The following is a 17,464-nucleotide window of genomic DNA, read 5'->3' as shown; positions in this document are numbered from 1 at the left end:
AGAAATACAAATGCCCTCTTTCCATGCCATAGCCGAAGGCAGCATTCAAGAGAATTGCCTTGTCCAAACTCTCCTGAACTTGAATGCAGCATCTCATGTTGAAAGAATTGCCCTCTCTGTGTAGAAATCCTTGCCGTTACGCCACATCTCCAGTATTGATGTGATTATGTTTAGTTCCAAGCTCCAACTCACAACGCGTTGCAGCGCGACGCGTTGTGAGCTTGGAGGTCTGCTATTTTCGATATTTTCACCAAAAGGCCCTTTTAGAAATGTCAGACCCTGCCTCTCTAACATTCTCTGCACGTCCCTGCTTTGTTTCCTTCTTTATTTTATTTTCTATGTTTATTAGTGGCATTAAATAGCTCTATGATAGAGCAATATTAACACATATTTAAATATATGGCATGTTGTTCTTAAAGGACCATACCGGTGGTCTTATTTTTGAAGAAGCCGTTAGTTCCATTAGTTTCAGTATTAAAGCAGAACTATTTTACTTTTTAATAGCTATTAGCATAGTATGTCCCGCAAAAGTATAAAGTTACATGTTTAAGCAATAACAACCATCCTTCCATACGTTTATAGAATGTGACCAGGCCAAAGATGTTAATAGACAGTAACTTGTATTGAAGCCTGTGGTCATTCAACAGAGACTAGAGACAGGAAGAACACAACTTACTTTTAATGCATCTTTAAGAAGTGGAAAAATAAGTTACCTATAGATGAGAGTCATAGAGTTGAGATGCATTCAGGAAAGTGCAAGCCATTGATTTACTGTGTTTGAGAACAAGGCTGGTCATTGTGGTCAACAAACAACTCATGGATCAGTGATGAAACATAACCATTGTATGTAAGATTGTGTACAAGACTGAATGAAGGCCATGGCGAAAGCTAAAGTACAGTATGTCACTTTATAAAATAAATCATTGTCCTTATCAGGCTGTAACCTAAGGTTGTATAGAGCTTACTGAGAGTACAGACATCTTTGCTAAAAGCTGTTAGTCTGTAATACTGTCTCTCTGCTCCCCTGGGGTGTACTCCTCTGTTCTCCTTCTCTCCCCTGCAGAGATGAACCGTCACCATTACTCCCTGTATGTTCACAACTGCCGCCTGGTGTTCCTGCTCAGGAGAGATTTCACTCAGGTGGACACCTTCAGACCTGCAGAGTTCCACTGGAAACTGGAGCAGGTAGGTCCTATGGCACTACTGAATAAAACACTACTAAACTGCTTTTAGTAAGAACTGGCAGTTTGGAGAATTAAAGTACATACAGATTGGGGCATTAAAGTGCAGTAGTAGTATAGTACAGATTGAGGAACTGAATTACAATAGTATAATACTATATATTTGAGAATTAAAGTATTCTACTATAGTAGTAGTACTTTTGTATAGTAGGCCTTTCCCTGGCTAAGGATTTCTATTTCTTTGCATAACATAAAAACATGTTATGCAATAGAGGATCATTCCATTTGGGCTGTAGGGAGATTTAACATAACAACAATAAAACTTGAAATATCCCTTTTTTTTTTTTTTGCTTTTTTTTTAAGGTCAGTAGTTGTAATATAGTACTGATTGGGGAATTAAAGTACAGTAGTATTAGTAATATAGTGCAGCTTAGGGAGTTTAAGTACAGTAGTATTAGTGATATTGTATAGATTGGGTAATTAAAGTATTATAGTAGTGTAATCATATACTGTAGTACAGTACATACTGGGCGATTCAAATTCAGTAGTATTAGTATAGAACATATTGGTTGTGTAATACAGTTACTGTACTGTACTGTAAGTAGCTGTATAGCATCAGCGAACAGGCCAAACCAATGTGACATGTTTCACTGGTGACCTTGTCTTGCGTCCCAAGGGTCGACTTTATGGTTTTCATTAGTAGGCTAATGAGCCAACATCGCAGATGTGATTAAGTATTGTCCTTGACTGGGGACGTTAAGTCTTTTGGTAATGTCTTGATGTTGTCTAGATATTTGTGTGCAAGACCGTAAAACTCTTATCTGATTTGTTTACATGAAGATTATTGCTCAATTCAAGCGTAAATTGATGTGAACTTAAGTGGTGAACTTGTTTCAGATCAACCCTCTTAATAGTTCTAGACAGTCCTGTGCACACGCGTGCCTGTGTGCGTGCGTGCGTGGGTGTGTGTGTGTGTGTGTGTGTGTGTGTGTGTGTGTGTGTGTGTGTGTGTGTGTGTCGGAGAGAGAGATAGAGAGAGAATCTATGAATAAAGGAGTCTCTTTAAAGCAATTGAAACCCCCATCTTATCTGCCATTAACCTTATTTTACAGCTCTCATTAATTCATTTTAACAGCCATGCAAAATAGGTGTTTACTGAATGTACAGTAGTTGCTTTTTTCCACACAAAACATTGTTCCATAGTAATGAGTGCCTCCCTCAGTAATGATGTTTGTAAACATCTAGTGCTCCGCATGAGCTTTATCTGCCCTACAACATTCATCTTTTAGTTCCCAGCGTTTTCGTACAAGCAGTCTTCTGAGGATTCCACCGTGCCTGGAGTCACGAGACACAGCATGCTAACTGACACGGATTCAAGACAGGAAGTGAACGCATGAAAATAGTATGAGTTTTGCCCACAAAATGTCCAACTTCATAAGTGGGTCATGCCTGAAATGGTATATCACCAGAACTATTGCATTCCCAGAAATTTGCAGCTTAAATCCAATGATGTGTCATTGATAATACATGCATAATGTAAAACAGCATTTACTGGATTATTATTATATTTGTATGAATCCAAATAATATACACTATACAGTGGTGTAAAGTAACTAAGTACATTTACTTAAGTACTGTACTTAAGTACACTTTTGAAGTATTTGTACTTTACTTGAGTATTTCCAATTTCCTTTTACTTTTACTTATACTTATACTTCACTACATCTCAGATCCAAATATTGTACTTTTACTCCACTACAATTATTTGAAAACTTTAGTTACTAGTTACTTTGTAGACATACATTAATGTTATGAAACATACATAAACCACTTTAGCCCTATTTCATACCTATAGGCTGTTTGAAAATAGACGATCTACAAGCTCACAATTGTGAGCTTGTACTGTAGATCTGCTATTTTCAAATATTTTGTATTTTTACTTTTGGTACTTTAAGTGCATTCTGATGCCAATACTTTCATACTTTTACTCAAGTCAAGTACCTTTTGAATTCTGTACTTGTAACGGAGCACATCTACAGTGCAGAATTGACACTTCTACTTAAGTAAAACATTTTTCCACCACTGACACTATGTCATCAACTCTGCTCTCCAATTTCAGCCTCTCAGACCGTCTGCCTGAGCAGCACTGTAATTATATATAAACACACCAAGGTCCCTGTGCGCATGTCCCCTGGTGTGCTTTAAATATTCAGATAAATCATATCCGTTCAATTAGAGGTCAAGTTTTTTCCGCCTCCCCAAAACATCCCTAAAGGAGATTTCAAGTACCTTTATCTTTCGCTCTTCTCCCTCATTTAGTATTCCAGTATCCATGAATAATGTATGCGTTCAATCCTCCAGAATTTGGGTAATCTGAGTGAGTACCCATGGAGAACATTCGAACACAAACACCAAACGCACTGTGATGAAAATATAACAAACCATTCATTTCCCCATTGACATGGTTTCTCGAACGGAGGAGCATTTGTTTTGTATCACTCAATAGCCAAATTCCAATACTGAAATGTCTCCCTCCTCCACGGACATCACTCCATGTCGCAGACTTTATAGAGCTGAAATCCTTGATCTGCTCGTATTCTAATAATCTTAACATTGCGCATTGCATGTGCGTGTGTGTGTAGGAGAGTGTCCCAATTCATTTAAGTGGGAGATATTGATGTGCAATATATCTCTGAATAACAGTGATCAAAGCTGTTGCAACCCCTCATTTTTGATGTACACCAGACATGATTTGTTTAACCAAGGGGATGTCTGCAGTACTTTAATTGGGCAATATATTGTATGATTCTTATAAATTATATACAGTATGCATCTCGTGTGCCCATACACCTTTTTACAGTTACGTCTCAATCAAATATTTTTTCGAGCTACTCTGTTCGCTGGCATTTTTATTCCATTCTATTCCAAGCTACTATTCCATCTTATTTAATAGGGCTCCCATCCCATGTCTCCTGTTATTTCATACAGGATATAAAATATTTTAAAAGTATTTTACCAGCCATAATCCATAACTGGGCACACACACACACGCGCGCGCGCACACACACACACACACACACACACACACACACACACACACACACACACACACACACACACACACACACACACACACACACACACACACACACACACACACACACACACACACACACACACACACACACACTTCTGTATGTGCCCAGTTATGTGTCCATAACTGGGCACACACACTTCTGAACACACCTCTGAACAGGCATATCTCAGATCCCCCAACCATTTTGCTATTGTGCCATTTAGAGCTCTAGCTGCCAATACAGCCAGTACAGAACTACAGATGTACCATATTCAAAAGTTACACACTCATTCAAATTAATACCTGTGTTTATAATTTCCAACACAATTATATGGGGGCCTACTTGCAATATCCTATAGGTTGGGAATTTGTTGATATCAGGTTGCCATGGTTACATGATATTTCCAACCAGAGCGCTATAGGATGCCAGGCGTAACTCCATATTTGGGCAGGACTGATGTCACATTTAATGACGGTTTTGTCACCAGCTCGGCTTAAGAGAGTGCAAATTGCTTTGTTAAAACATAGCCACTTAGACAAAGACATCGTCTTATGCTCTTTGCTCTTTGAGCACCCTTTTCACCCTTCAGCTTCGTGTCATAATATTGTCAAGTTTAAATTGTGTGTTTCTAGGTATTTACATCACTTTTGAAAATGCGTGATCGAACTATGGAATTAGGAAATCGGAATAGTGGCTGGCCAGACGAGGATTGGGGGAGTCCAGGACCCTCAACAGGGGGGAGTGGAGAGAAGGAAGACAAAGCCTTTTTTAGGACGTTGCAAGAAATCCGCACAGGCCTGGAGGCTCTCGAGAAAAGCGTCGCAGACCTCGAGAAGAAACAGGACGCGTTGCTGGGCGCAGCGCTGCCAGACGACAGCATGAAGAAAGAGCTCCAGACGCTACGGGAACAGATCAAAACGACGGCCAGCCACGTGGAGAAGAAACTGAGGACGATAGAACCCAAGAAGGGAAAAGACGACAGGAAGGACGTGTCTGTAAACGCGAAGATCCATCGCAACCAGCGCACCCTGTTCATGGAGCTGATGCGCCGCTGCAACAAAGCCCAGGCCCAGTACCGAGAACGCAACATTAAGAGAATCCAGGGGCAGCTCAAGATCACCGGCACCAACGTGACCGATGAGGAGCTGGACACCATGTTGGAGAGCGGGCGGACGGATGTCTTCACGCAGAACGTCCTGAGCGACGCCCAGGCCACGCGGCAGGCGCTGAACGACATCCAGTCGCGGCACGACGAGATCCTGAAGCTGGAGATGAGCATCAAGGACCTGCAGCTCATATGTCAGTACATTGACGCAGAGGTGCAGGCTCAGGGGGAGACGGTGAACGACATCGAGGCCAACGTCCACCAGACGTCCGTCCACGTGGAAGTAGCGAAGGACAACGTGGGAACGGCGGTCAGGTACAAGTGGAGTAGGTGCAAGAAAACGCTTTGGGTTGTGGTGTTTCTCGCCATCCTCATAATTGTTCTAGTCTTCATCTTGGTATCCGCTTTTGGCGAGAAAGATCCACCATCACCAAGCGTTTAAGTGATATGTCATATAGATTACGTATTATTATGGATTCGATGTCCACGTGTCAACTGCCAGGGCACATGGGGGAATTAAGTCTATGCCTTTCCACATTTTCCCCAATTCATATTACAGAGTTGCAACCTTGGACTAAAAAGACAATTATGTAAAATGGTGTATTTGTATAGCACCTTTATCCAAGATGTTTAATTAGATTGTGCATTATATTCACTCATTTATACCAACCTGCACATCAGGAGCAATTAAGAATCTTGCTCAAGGACACTTTGACGCCCTTTGGAACCTCGCGACATGTGGGGAGCCACTGCCACCCCACATGTCCTGTCTGTCACTCATAGACACTGCTGCTCGATCTTCAGTGGACACCACAAGACCATGAGATAAGAGGACTTGTTATGTCAGCTTGTGTTGTGTTGCTGACATCTGACACAGGATGTTCTGTGTAAGAATGGGTGATGTCATTCTGCTCATCCAATCAGAAACTAAAGTTATAGGCCTAGGGTGACGATGCCCAATGGGAACTTCCCATTATTATCACGTACTTGGAGGCCAGTACTATGATGTCATATTGATGATATCAACGATGTCCATATAATGGCATAAAAGGGACACAGACAGACAGACAGATGCAGAGATGTGTGGATTTATAGATGAGAGGTTCCCTATGGAGCTCTATATCTGCCAGTCCTTGTCCCTTTTATGCCCATATATGGAGATCCCTGGTGTCGCACAAGTAAGCCATACATGGCCACAAGTCAGACATCTATGATGTCAGAAGTCAGTCATCTCCATATTCTGAAAAATATGGACACATTTTGTCCACTTAAACAACCAACCGCAACGCGAGTCACACTTGCAAGTGAATTCCATCCTTGTCCCTTTTATTCCCATATATGGAGATCCCTGATGTCACCAATACTAAGCCCATATCTGGGAATGCCCATACAGTATATGGACATATTGTGTCTCAGGTGATCTATGATGTCAGACATCTCACATGTCAGTTATCTCCATATTGGAAAATATGGCTACATTTTGGCCACATTTTGTCCAACTTAAGCAACCAGGTCTGTGCATTATTTTGGTCAAAGTTGATTCCATGCCAAAGCCAGCGCTTGCCAGCAGTCTGCTGTCACCCAGGCGGATGCGTGCACACTCCCATGTGCACGGGTCCATGTGCAGATTGTGCACGTAGGGTGAGGTTGCTTCTCGCCCTTAGGGCGTCTTACTAGTTGCGACTGTAGGTAACTATGAAAACCGTCACATCTTGTCCGTACGTGAGTAATGCCTCAATGTCTATAGCTGCTGATCTGTTTGTTGACATTGTGACATCACATTGTTGTTACATCACCTCATCAAAGATCAAACCCTGGATATCCATACATGGAGACAACTGGATCATCACCTAGATCTCCATATATGGAGCTGACCTCAACATCTGATTTCCAGATGATGCCCTGTTAGGGCAACCACACTAATAGAATCCCTTTTTTGCCCATCAATATTAACCCCATATCTGGGAATGCCCATATACAATAGAATCCCTTTTATGCCATCAATATTAAGCCCATATTGTGCGACCTCACCCTTTAGGGGTTGCTTTCCGCCCTTAGGCGTCTCACTGGTTTATTTAATGAATATTATGTGCACCACTTTCTATGCGAAATATCCATCCATCTTTATACACATAAGCAACTTTGTCCTTTGGAATATAATGTATAATTCTTATAAATATATATCCATCTCGCGTGCCCATATACATTTTTACACTTACAGTACATCTCGATGGTCCAGAGCTCTCTTTCCAAACTTGCTATTTGTGCATATACATACACACTGTACATACATGCATTCTGTTTCATATCCTCTCGTGAGTTGTGACCTAGACTGGATCAGCAACCTGTAAAGCTGCTTGATCTCAGACTGGCTGTGTGCGTGTGTCTGTGTGAAGGCGTGGGGGTGACCTTACTGAGGGCATGCTAAGGCAGGTACAGTAACATCGCCATGAGGCTTGATATTATGCAGTGGGTTAACATTCTCAACATACTGAGCTGAGCGTTTGGATAAATACAGTCTATGTACAGTATACTGTATATTTTTGTATATCGTCACTGTATCTCCAAGTTTCAAATTTGTAAATATTTTCGCAAAGTAAAGCACTGCTTCATCATATGGCCATCGCACAAAACTGAAAACAGCTGATCTGCAAGCACACAACGCCTTGCGGTGCGATCGTCTGTTTTCACTACTTTAAATCATTTTAAAAATGATAAATACAAAACAAACGGTGTTGAACATACAAGGTTTCCACCCGACAACAACGATATACTGTACTACATACTGAATGCTTGACATTCCACGTCTGCTAAATGCATTCTAAAAAAGGGTGCACGTACTGTACAAGGGTGTGCCTGTGAGCGTGCATGTGTCCGTGGCGTGCACACCGACCGAAGCAGCAGTCTGTCGGTCAGGGAGTGCGTCTCAAAGTCAGGCGGGTCACCTCAGCTGTCAGACCCTGAGGTCACCCAGTGCAGAAGTCTGATTTGTGGATAGAGACAGACAGCTGAGCCCAGGCGCCTCCGGGGCTGATTTCACCAGACAGATTGCTGGCCTTGATTGGACCAAGGCATGTGGTGGAGTCGTACCTCCACCTTCTGACCGCACCCTGGCCTTTTTATCTAGAGGAGATTCTGGGATAGATATCCTGCACAGTCAAGTCAGCGCCGGCAAGGGTATTTTGTCTGGTTGTCTCGTTCTCTCGACCAGACTTTACAGTCGGTAGGAGTTCATTTCTCCTTATGCCTCGTTGGGTTAAGTTCAAGAGTACAGTAAGTCGGGTTGCCTGAGTGCAATGGTATTATCATGACAGCCTCGCTTTGAACCTTTTCAAAAAAGGATGAAGGTGGATAATACAAAGGGTTCTCTTGGATGAATGCCAGTGTATTGGTTTTACATGTTTCATTTTAGCAGCAGGAATGGGTAGAAACGTTCTGGCAAGGCGTTTCTCTTTGCCTCAAGTGCCCATCCCATCTGACCACATCTTAGTAACCTAGTACACTTTAGCTGCAGTTTTAGCCAGCAATTATTCAGTTGCTCTCTCTCTCTCTCTCTCTCTCTCTCTCTCTCTCTCTCTCTGGGCCAGCTGTAATTCTCTCTTCTCCCACACACACACACACACACACACACACACACTCCACTCCCCTCTCCTCTCATCTCCCACAGGCCTTGGCAACACCTTCAACAGAAGTTTCACTCCCCACATTTTCTTTTATCACACCAGTCCAATTAATTTAGAACAGAACCCATTCAGCTGTTGTGAGTGGCTACACGGTTGCTAGAACGGGAAACAAAGATGTGGATGAATTTAAAATGTTCATGCTGGAAATGAATGTGCTATCTGTTAACGACAGACTCATGACAGTCTGAGACGCGTGGAGGTCTGTTGTATTTGGTGTGCGGCTCTGTCTTTGAGCATTCCTGTGAGGCGTGCATTGTTGAGAGCGAATGGTCTGAAATAGGGCTTTAGTCAAACTCTTCTCTTGCCTTGTGTTTCTCGTTCAGAGATGCCGACACTGTCTTTAAACGCATAGGGGGCTTGTTAGAGATGTCTCAGAGATGGAGGCTGTCAATCTTGATTGTATTCTGGACGTTGGCCTTTATCAAATTAACTGCTCCATTTGTCATGACTGTCTGGAACATTGTGCTGTGTCTAGTGTATTCTTCAAGGCCTCCAAGTCCAGGGAGTGAAAAGAGTGAGTCATCTGTTCTATAAATTCCACGAATCTCTGTCTGTGTATAACTGTCCTTCGCATATCTCGAGAACCACTGAATCATCTCCCTTCACAGGGGAATGCAATGTGATGTGTCAAGTTATATCAGAGGTTCTCCATATCCAGTATGTGGCAATATTACATGCCTAGTGAACGCAATAACGGTTTTACATGCGGCATCGCCAGCAATGACGTGACTGACGCAAAATGAACAGATACTGACGTCATAGCACATAGTACCTACTGACACCAGGCAGTAGTCTATCCAGGAATGTCTGTCTGACTGTCCTATGCATGTTTTTTGAGAACTGTTTATCCATTTGACTTGGGCCCTATTATGATCCAGGTCTTATGCCTTATGCCTTAACTTCTTTGCCTTTTTGTACTATTTTGTTTTTGTTTTTTAAATATTTCAAATTGCTGATCTGCAAGTTCACAATGTGCAGATGTAGATCAGCATTTGAAGTATTTAAAAATGTTTTTCAAAATAGTGAAAAAAAAGGTAAAGAAGTTAAGGCATAAGGCATAAGACCTGGATCATAATAGGGCCTAAAGAGTAGTTAACCCAAAACATACTTATTTTAGTCAGGAACAATACATTGACACATAACTTAAATGAACAGACGTAATCACAAGTATTTGAGCTTTGCCAGACTGATCAAAGGTGGAGGTTGGATTGGGGTGGAGGAGGAGGCAGCTAGCAGTGCGTATCCGAGGCTTCGGATGACCAAGCATAGGTAGAGAAAGCGAGCTGTATTTAAATTAGCCTTCCCTACTGAACGAGAGCTTTGATTGGAGTATGACAGTGTGACGTGTAGGGTGACCAGATCCAAACTGTTCATTTGAGGGACATGAAGTACCACTTGTGTGGGACAATGTGGGACGGGCGGGCGGGGGGGTTAAGTTGCTAATAAATGCTTTGATGTCATATTCGACCAGAGCCCTAATACTTATTAATTTGTTATTTACCCCCCTATAGGGGATATTTCTCATGTTATTTTATTAAGCCTCAAAAACATATCTTGCAGGGAAAAGAGACAATGAGAGAGATTTACATTACAATGGAATACTCCTGCCCTATTATTGCGACCGTCAGGGAGCAGTTTACTATGAAAACCTCCACCGGCCGTCCGTCCGTCCGTCCGTCCGTCCGTCACACGTCACACGTCACACCTTTGCCCTGCTCATATCTCCACATCAGTATGACATCACTCCACATGTGTACACAAACCTTTGTGTACGTTGCTGTGGCAACAGTCTGTTGTTGCTGGTCTGTTAGTGTACGTTAGCAACCACCTTAGCAACCATGGTGTTACCCTAGCAACCAACTGTTTACCCTAGCAACCAACTGTTTACCATAGCAACCATGTTTTTTTACCCTAGCAACCAACTGTTTACCATAGCAACCAGATACGCAGAGCAGGGATCTCCATATATGGGCATAAACAGGTGACATCACACTGATGTCAGATACTCAGAGCAGGGATTTCTCCATAATATATGGGCATAAAAGGGATTCTGTTAGGGATCTCCATATATGGGCATAAAAGGGATTCTGTTAGGGATCTCCATATATGGGCATACAAGGGATTCTGTTAGGGATCTCCATATATGGGCATAAAAGGGATTATGTTAGGGATCTCCATATATGGGCATAAAAGGGATTCTGTTAGGGATCTCCATATATGGGCATAAAAGGGATTCTGTTAGGGATCTCCATATATGGGCATACAAGGGATTCTGTTAGGGATCTCCATATATGGGCATAAAAGGGATTCTGTTAGCTGTTAGTGATCTCCATATATGGGCATAAAAGGGATGCTGTTAGGGATCTCCATATATGGGCATAAAAGGGATTCTGTTAGGGATCTCCATATATGGGCATGAAAGGGATTCTGTTAGGGATCTCCATATATGGGCATAAAAGGGATTGTATCCCAGATGATGCCCTGTTAGGAGATCCACACTAACAGAATCCATATATGGTCCTACCGACAGCTGCTATAAGCCAACCCTGGCGATAAGGTCTGAGTCGAAGAAATGCTTCTTTCCTGGCAAGAATTGCCCCTTTATACTGTAGGGCTCGTTTGTGTATTGTATGACATCACGCCACATCATCGGCTGAGGACTGTGTGATGTCATCATATCTCCATATATGGAGACATAAGTTGCTCATGCCCAAATATGGGCTGGTGAGGTCAGACTTAGTGTGATGCGTAGGTTATCTCCATATATGGAGATTCAACTTCAATGAGTAACCATGGCAAACTGTCAACTGCCTGTATGTCTTGATAATTGGTAAAACAAACTTTTGGCCTATTTGTGGAGATAAGCGACCAACGGTCGCTTATCTCCCGATTAGGGAGTCTTACTGGTGTATTCCAGTAGTCCAGTGTGGTCCAGTCTAGCTTGCTGTGAGCTCACGTTAAGAGCTTCAGCAACAATCAGCGCACCTACTGTATATCAACACCTGCTAGTCATAATGTGGGACAGAGTCGCAATTTGGGGGACACCTTAAAAGTTATGGAAATGTGGGACTGTCCTTCGCAAAGGGGGACATCTGGTCACGTGTCCTGCATAAACTAACGCCGAAACCTTCGTTTTCTATCAATTACACACCCCATGAAGCCTTGAATTCATGGAGATCTTTTAGTTTTGGTCGCATTCCTAAGCCAATAATTCGATGGCCGGGTGGCTGCTCAGTAGGAGCTCTATTGAAATCTCCATGGGGTATTTAATTAAAGTCATTTTTTGTGTGAACTACTCTTGTAACACTTGGAGAGGTGTGTTGCTGAGAACCAAAGTGTTAGAGCTGATTGTCAATGGGATCAGTCAGTGATTCTGCAGAACCGGCGCTCTCTGAATGGCCATGCGTATCTCGGCAACCAATCATCATGCATATTTGGAGAACCGTTCGTCCCAGTAACATCACGATTACCGGGTGTATTGCCGAGGACACAAGGAAGTGTTGTGTCCAGCAGGGGTGTCGTACCAAATTCTGGGCCCTGGGTACAAGGATTCACTGCGGGACCCCCATATATGTTCTTCATAGGGGGTTTAACCCATTTAGACTGGGAAAGCATTATTATTACGCATTATTTTGTGCTTTAACTATTGAAAAATAGCAGATATACCGCGCTGCGAGCTTGTAGATCTGCTATTTTTGAAGTCTTTGAATATTTCAAATCCTTCTAAGGTTTTTTGGAAAAACCTGTTTCTATGTCAGTGGTGCTCAAACTTTTTCATGCTAAGGACCCCCAAAATCATATGAATGTGGCCAAAATATTTAGTTCCAGGGACCCCCCCAGAAGCAAAATTTGAGTTACAAATGTTTGCTTAAAAAATTAATATATTCAAAGATTTGCACACATTTTCACGACTTTAAAAAAATAGCAGATCTACAAGCTCGCAGCTGTGAGCTTGTAGATCTGCTATTTTTCAATAGCTAAAGTGTAAAATGATTAAGGCCCCTTCACCTTGGGCCCTAGTAACTCAGTCCTGCTTTCCCCCCCCTTGTGACACCCCTGGTGTCCAGTGTGAAGTTGAACGTCTCAGCGGTTCTTCAGCCTGCTCTGAACAGCCACACATCGCACAAACCGTTCAACCGATCGACTTGGCGGAGGTATCGCGCGCATGTAGAGATGGATTGAAATGCACACTCAATCCAATGGGCCTCATCCTCTCCAACTCTGGTGGGCCGGAGGGGAGGTGTGTCATTGTGAGAGGGTGATCGAGAGCTCAATATCGCTGCAAACATTCCAGGCCATGAAATACGGAGAAAATAACACCGATAGGAGGCCTCCAATAATTGAGAATTGTTTCTGCTGTGACTGTTGAATGAGTGCGAAAGTGACATCATCACTCCCGGGTACCTCATAGGAACCCAATGTTGTTGTTGTGTTGTTGTTTTTTTCCCAGGAAAACCAATCAGGTGAACACTAAGGGGGCTGTTGACTGAAGTCAGCGGTAGTGCAGGGACACGCCAGGCAAAAGGAAAGTGAAATTGGCAGGGAGTCAATTGTACAGCTACATGGGAGACTCAATTGTGTTCCTCCTATAGGGTCTGGGGAGGGGGCAAGTGTGTGTGTGTGTGTGTGTGTGTGTGTGTGTGTGTGTGTGTGTGTGTGTGTGTGTGTGTGTGTGTGTGTGTGTGTGTGTGATGCGAGTTTGTCATCATACTGTGGTAGCAGTTATGGAGGTAGAAAACTTTAGGACCCTATTACCCCTCATGTTGAAATTTGATTTGCAGACATCGTTACAGTACAGTACAAGAGAAATGCATGAAATTAAACCTGCTGACAGTCTATCTCAGACTAGAGTGATGCAGTTTGTTGAACAACGTCGTGGCTCTTGGCACCGTAGAGTTTCTTTTCCAAGTTTTTGAGCAGTGCTACCCGCTACTACATCTGACTGTGTATCCTCATTGGCTCATTGGAAGGGTCTAAAGCGGATACAGAAGTGGGGTGTGTGTGCATTTGTGCCTATGTGTGTGGAAAGTACCAGATACATAGAGTGGGCGGGCTTTAGACTGCACTAAGCTTTCAGAGCAGCTACATGCAGTGCGGCCAGCAGAGCAGAAGCTCTCAATGTTATTACCATAATAAAACAAAATGAACAGTAACTAAACACAAATATCACTTTATTTGGATTGCAATACTTGAAAATGTCATATTTTTATTTTTTATTTTATTTTTTAATATAAGCCCCCCCCCCCCCCCCCTGAGGCTACCCTTGCCCAATGGTAAGTCCGGCCCTGGACGGACGGGACGGACAGATTAATGGACCGGAGTGAAAACCTAATCTCGGCCTTGCGGACTTTCCAGCATGTCAGAGATAATGATTCAGTTTACTGTATGTTATGCACATGACTTCTCCGATATAGAGAATAGAATAACAGATCAATAAGGTAGCACCTGAGTCTGCTGAGAGTTGCCAACAAAAGATGGAAACGATAGATCACGTTTTGTGGCGATCAATCATGTTGTTTTGCCAGTAAACCCCCCCCCCCCACACACACATACAGTACACACAATACAAAGGTTTTCCCTGCAGTTGCCTTCCAACTGGCAGGGACCCGTACTGTGTCTCTCCTGAGCACCATTGGAGCGTTGAGCATCTGGCATTTTTCCGTACACTTGTTGTCGACAGAAACTCCTAGTTAGTAGACTGGGATGCTCACTCAGGGAGCTTGTTTGTGAAGTTGAAGTTTGAAGGGGATTGGGGAGGTATTGTTTGTGTCGCTCATACAGTAACATCTGTTTATTATCATACCTCCAGACAAGGTCCCCCTATGGGATATCAGCGCCATCTGGCGGTGCAACAGAGTAAAACTCATATCCTCCCGTACGAGAAATGTCATTTGTCGGAAGGGCTGTCAATCACAAAACGAGGGCACCGCCCCCGAGTGTATATAAGCCCTATGGGCTATCATGACTTCCTCTTTCCGCACCTCTGCTCCTGCAACTAGAGTGTCGCGAACTCAGCCATATAGTAATTAAATTCTGTAAAGTATAGCCTAAAGCGACGGCTAGGAAGTCGGCCACTGGCCTTTATAGAATCCCTCCTGTACGTTTCTCTTCTATCTTCTCTCTACAGTTCGTGGTTTTCTCTTCTTTTGTCTTTGAGTCTTTACCTTCTTCTCTGAGCGCTCTGCCACGTGTTTCCCTGCCCTAGCTTAGCTTCGCCTAGCTTCGGTTAGCATCACGATGGCGGCTCGACGGCCCACGGTTAGCAGCCTGCTAGCCATGGTCCCTAAGAAGTGCGGCCTTCCCAGCTGCAAAGGACTCATCGCCAACGAAGACACCCACCCGTTCTGCATTGTCTGCATGGGGGTAGGACACGCCTTGTCTTCTCTGTCCCCTCCGGCCCCGGCCACGGGTATGAACTGTGCTGACTGCCTCCAGTACGACGTTCCAGCCCTCAAGGCCCGCTGCGAGATCGCTGCCGCAGGCTACGGCCTTCACACCACGGTCTCCACCGGAACCCTCCCAGACACCTCTCCTCGTGTGCCGGACAGCGCTGTACGCCACAGCGCTGCTTCTCGCCACGTGGTCAGGCCTCCAGCAGCCTCGCCCTCAGCTAGCTTCGGTAGCCCCGATGCTAGCGGGCCTGCTACTGCTACTACTCCTGCTGTTTCTCCGACTGGCTCGACTGGTGCCGTGCCCAAGAAGAGAACATGCAAGACCGCCCATGTTGCTCCACCGCCAGCTGCAACTTTGGCCGTCCCCTTTAGGGAATTCCACCCGCTCGTCGTCGGTGACATTCCCCTCTCCTTCTCCGTCCCCCAGCTCCGGGCCATGCGGCCACCTAGCCCCGTCTCCTGGCATGCTAGCGACGGTGACGAACCGGAGCAGGAGGACTACGACATGTCCGAGGTGGACTCGGAGGGTGAGTACTCGGAAGAAGACGAGTCCACGCTTCCCTCCGGTCAGGGCGGAGGCGCGGCCGGGTCGGTTCCTCACGCCGAGGTTCCTACCTCCGCCGCGTCCTCCCCAGCCCCTTCTGCCTCTCTCCCCCCTTCCATGCCGGCTGGGGCGAGAGGGGCAGCGGCACAAGACCCAGACTCTATCCCCATGGACGAGCTCTCGGTGCTGGAACGTGCTACCATCCGTTGCGGCCTGGAGCTGCCGCTCGGAGACGCGCCACTCGGACCCCGGGCTAGAGTTCCCATCCTAGGCCAGGATGTGGAGCCTTCCCCCCTGCCACGCATGGATAAGCTCCCACTGGTCCCAGGCTTTGCAGAGGCCCTGCATTCGACCTGGACCTCGCACAAGGACCCCCCCAAGCTCCCCTTCTTGGTCGACTGCCACGACGCAGAGAAGGCGGGAATCCCCTTGTGCCCTCCCATGGACAAACTGATGGCCCAGTCCCTTATCGGGAGCCTCAAGCCAACTTATGAGCGGACCGGTCCTGGAGGCCGCAGTCCCTTCATCCTGTCTGTGGGGAAAAAGCCTCCTGGTTTCGCCATCGGCTATGACGAAAAGCAGTCGTCCAGGGTGAGGAACTCGTACAGATCCTCCGCCTTGGCTGCCAGGACGATGAACGCCACCCAGCTGCTGCTCTCCTCCACCAGGCGCCTCTTTAGCGGGTTGCGAGAGGTGCCTAAGGATACGGCGGAGGAGATCGACAAGTCGCTGCGCATGCTGATGGACCTTAATGTCCACGGCGGAACGTGCCAGGTGGCTTGAGAAAGTGAAATGCCCTGGCAGTTCCGAAGGGGAGACCGAGAAGGTCCTGCAAGACCTCCCTGGCCACCCTACCTCCCTTATGGGCGGCGGACTCGATCTTCTCCGCCAGGAGGTGGCGGATAAGAAGATCACCTTGGAACTCCTGGAGGCCACGACGGACCCCCAGGGGCCCAGAAAGGAGAAGAGGCAGGGACGAAGCAAGGCCCCCAGTCAGGCTGACAGAGGGCGCTCTTCCTCCAAGCAGGGGAAACCTAACAATCCCCCTAGGCCCCCCTCCTCCTCCTCCGCGGGACCCCCCCGCACTGCAGCGGGGGCTCCGACCCGCTCCCAATCCCGCCACCCTCCCAGGCACGGGATACCGGCCAGCTCCCACAAGGCCCGTGGGAAGCCGCCGCGAAAGTGACACTGGACTTTGGCGGGGTCCCCCTGAATATTCAGGGGACCCCCCCTCTCAAGCGCAAACGGTTGAACAGTATGAACAATATTTCTCATGCCAAGAAAATAATGTATACTTCTCCTCTGTGCTCTCCTCCAGTGCCTGTAATAAAGAGTGTGTTGATAAAACAATGCCTGTTTCTTTTGACCCCACCTGCTTTAGTACAGACGACCCCATTTTGCATGAATTTAGCCAGTGTAGAGAAGTCCAGGCTGGAATTTCTTTCCACTCAGAAAATATCGCTTTCTCCAGTCACGCAGACA

The 17,464-nt window shown here is 45.4% G+C and overlaps 2 protein-coding genes across 2 annotated transcripts in view; both read left to right on the top strand.

The window, feature by feature from the left end:
- The window catches only part of LOC308289775 (calsyntenin-2-like), a gene marked incomplete at both ends in the record, with an annotated part of 308,051 nt that overhangs the window by 238,124 nt on the left and 52,463 nt on the right, over positions 1-17,464 (top strand). The window contains one exon of the mRNA XM_080731527.1: positions 1,064-1,185. Coding sequence (XP_080587653.1) covers positions 1,064-1,185 — 122 coding nt within the window. The remainder of the gene's footprint in view (positions 1-1,063; positions 1,186-17,464) is intronic.
- LOC308289384 (syntaxin-4-like) lies at positions 4,927-16,765 on the top strand (the record flags this gene model as incomplete). Its single annotated transcript, XM_080731077.1, has 4 exons — positions 4,927-5,678; positions 15,910-15,965; positions 16,494-16,584; positions 16,651-16,765. The coding sequence occupies 4 exons, from the start codon at positions 4,927-4,929 to the stop codon at positions 16,763-16,765; spliced, it is 1,014 nt and encodes a 337-aa protein (XP_080587203.1).

The sequence above is a fragment of the Nannobrachium achirus genome (genome assembly GCF_963921795.1).
Source record: "Nannobrachium achirus genome assembly, chromosome: 8".
Taxonomy (NCBI): Eukaryota; Metazoa; Chordata; class Actinopteri; order Myctophiformes; family Myctophidae; genus Nannobrachium; species Nannobrachium achirus.
Note: the sequence above shows the minus strand (reverse complement) of the source record. Positions and strands in the feature narration are given on the sequence as shown.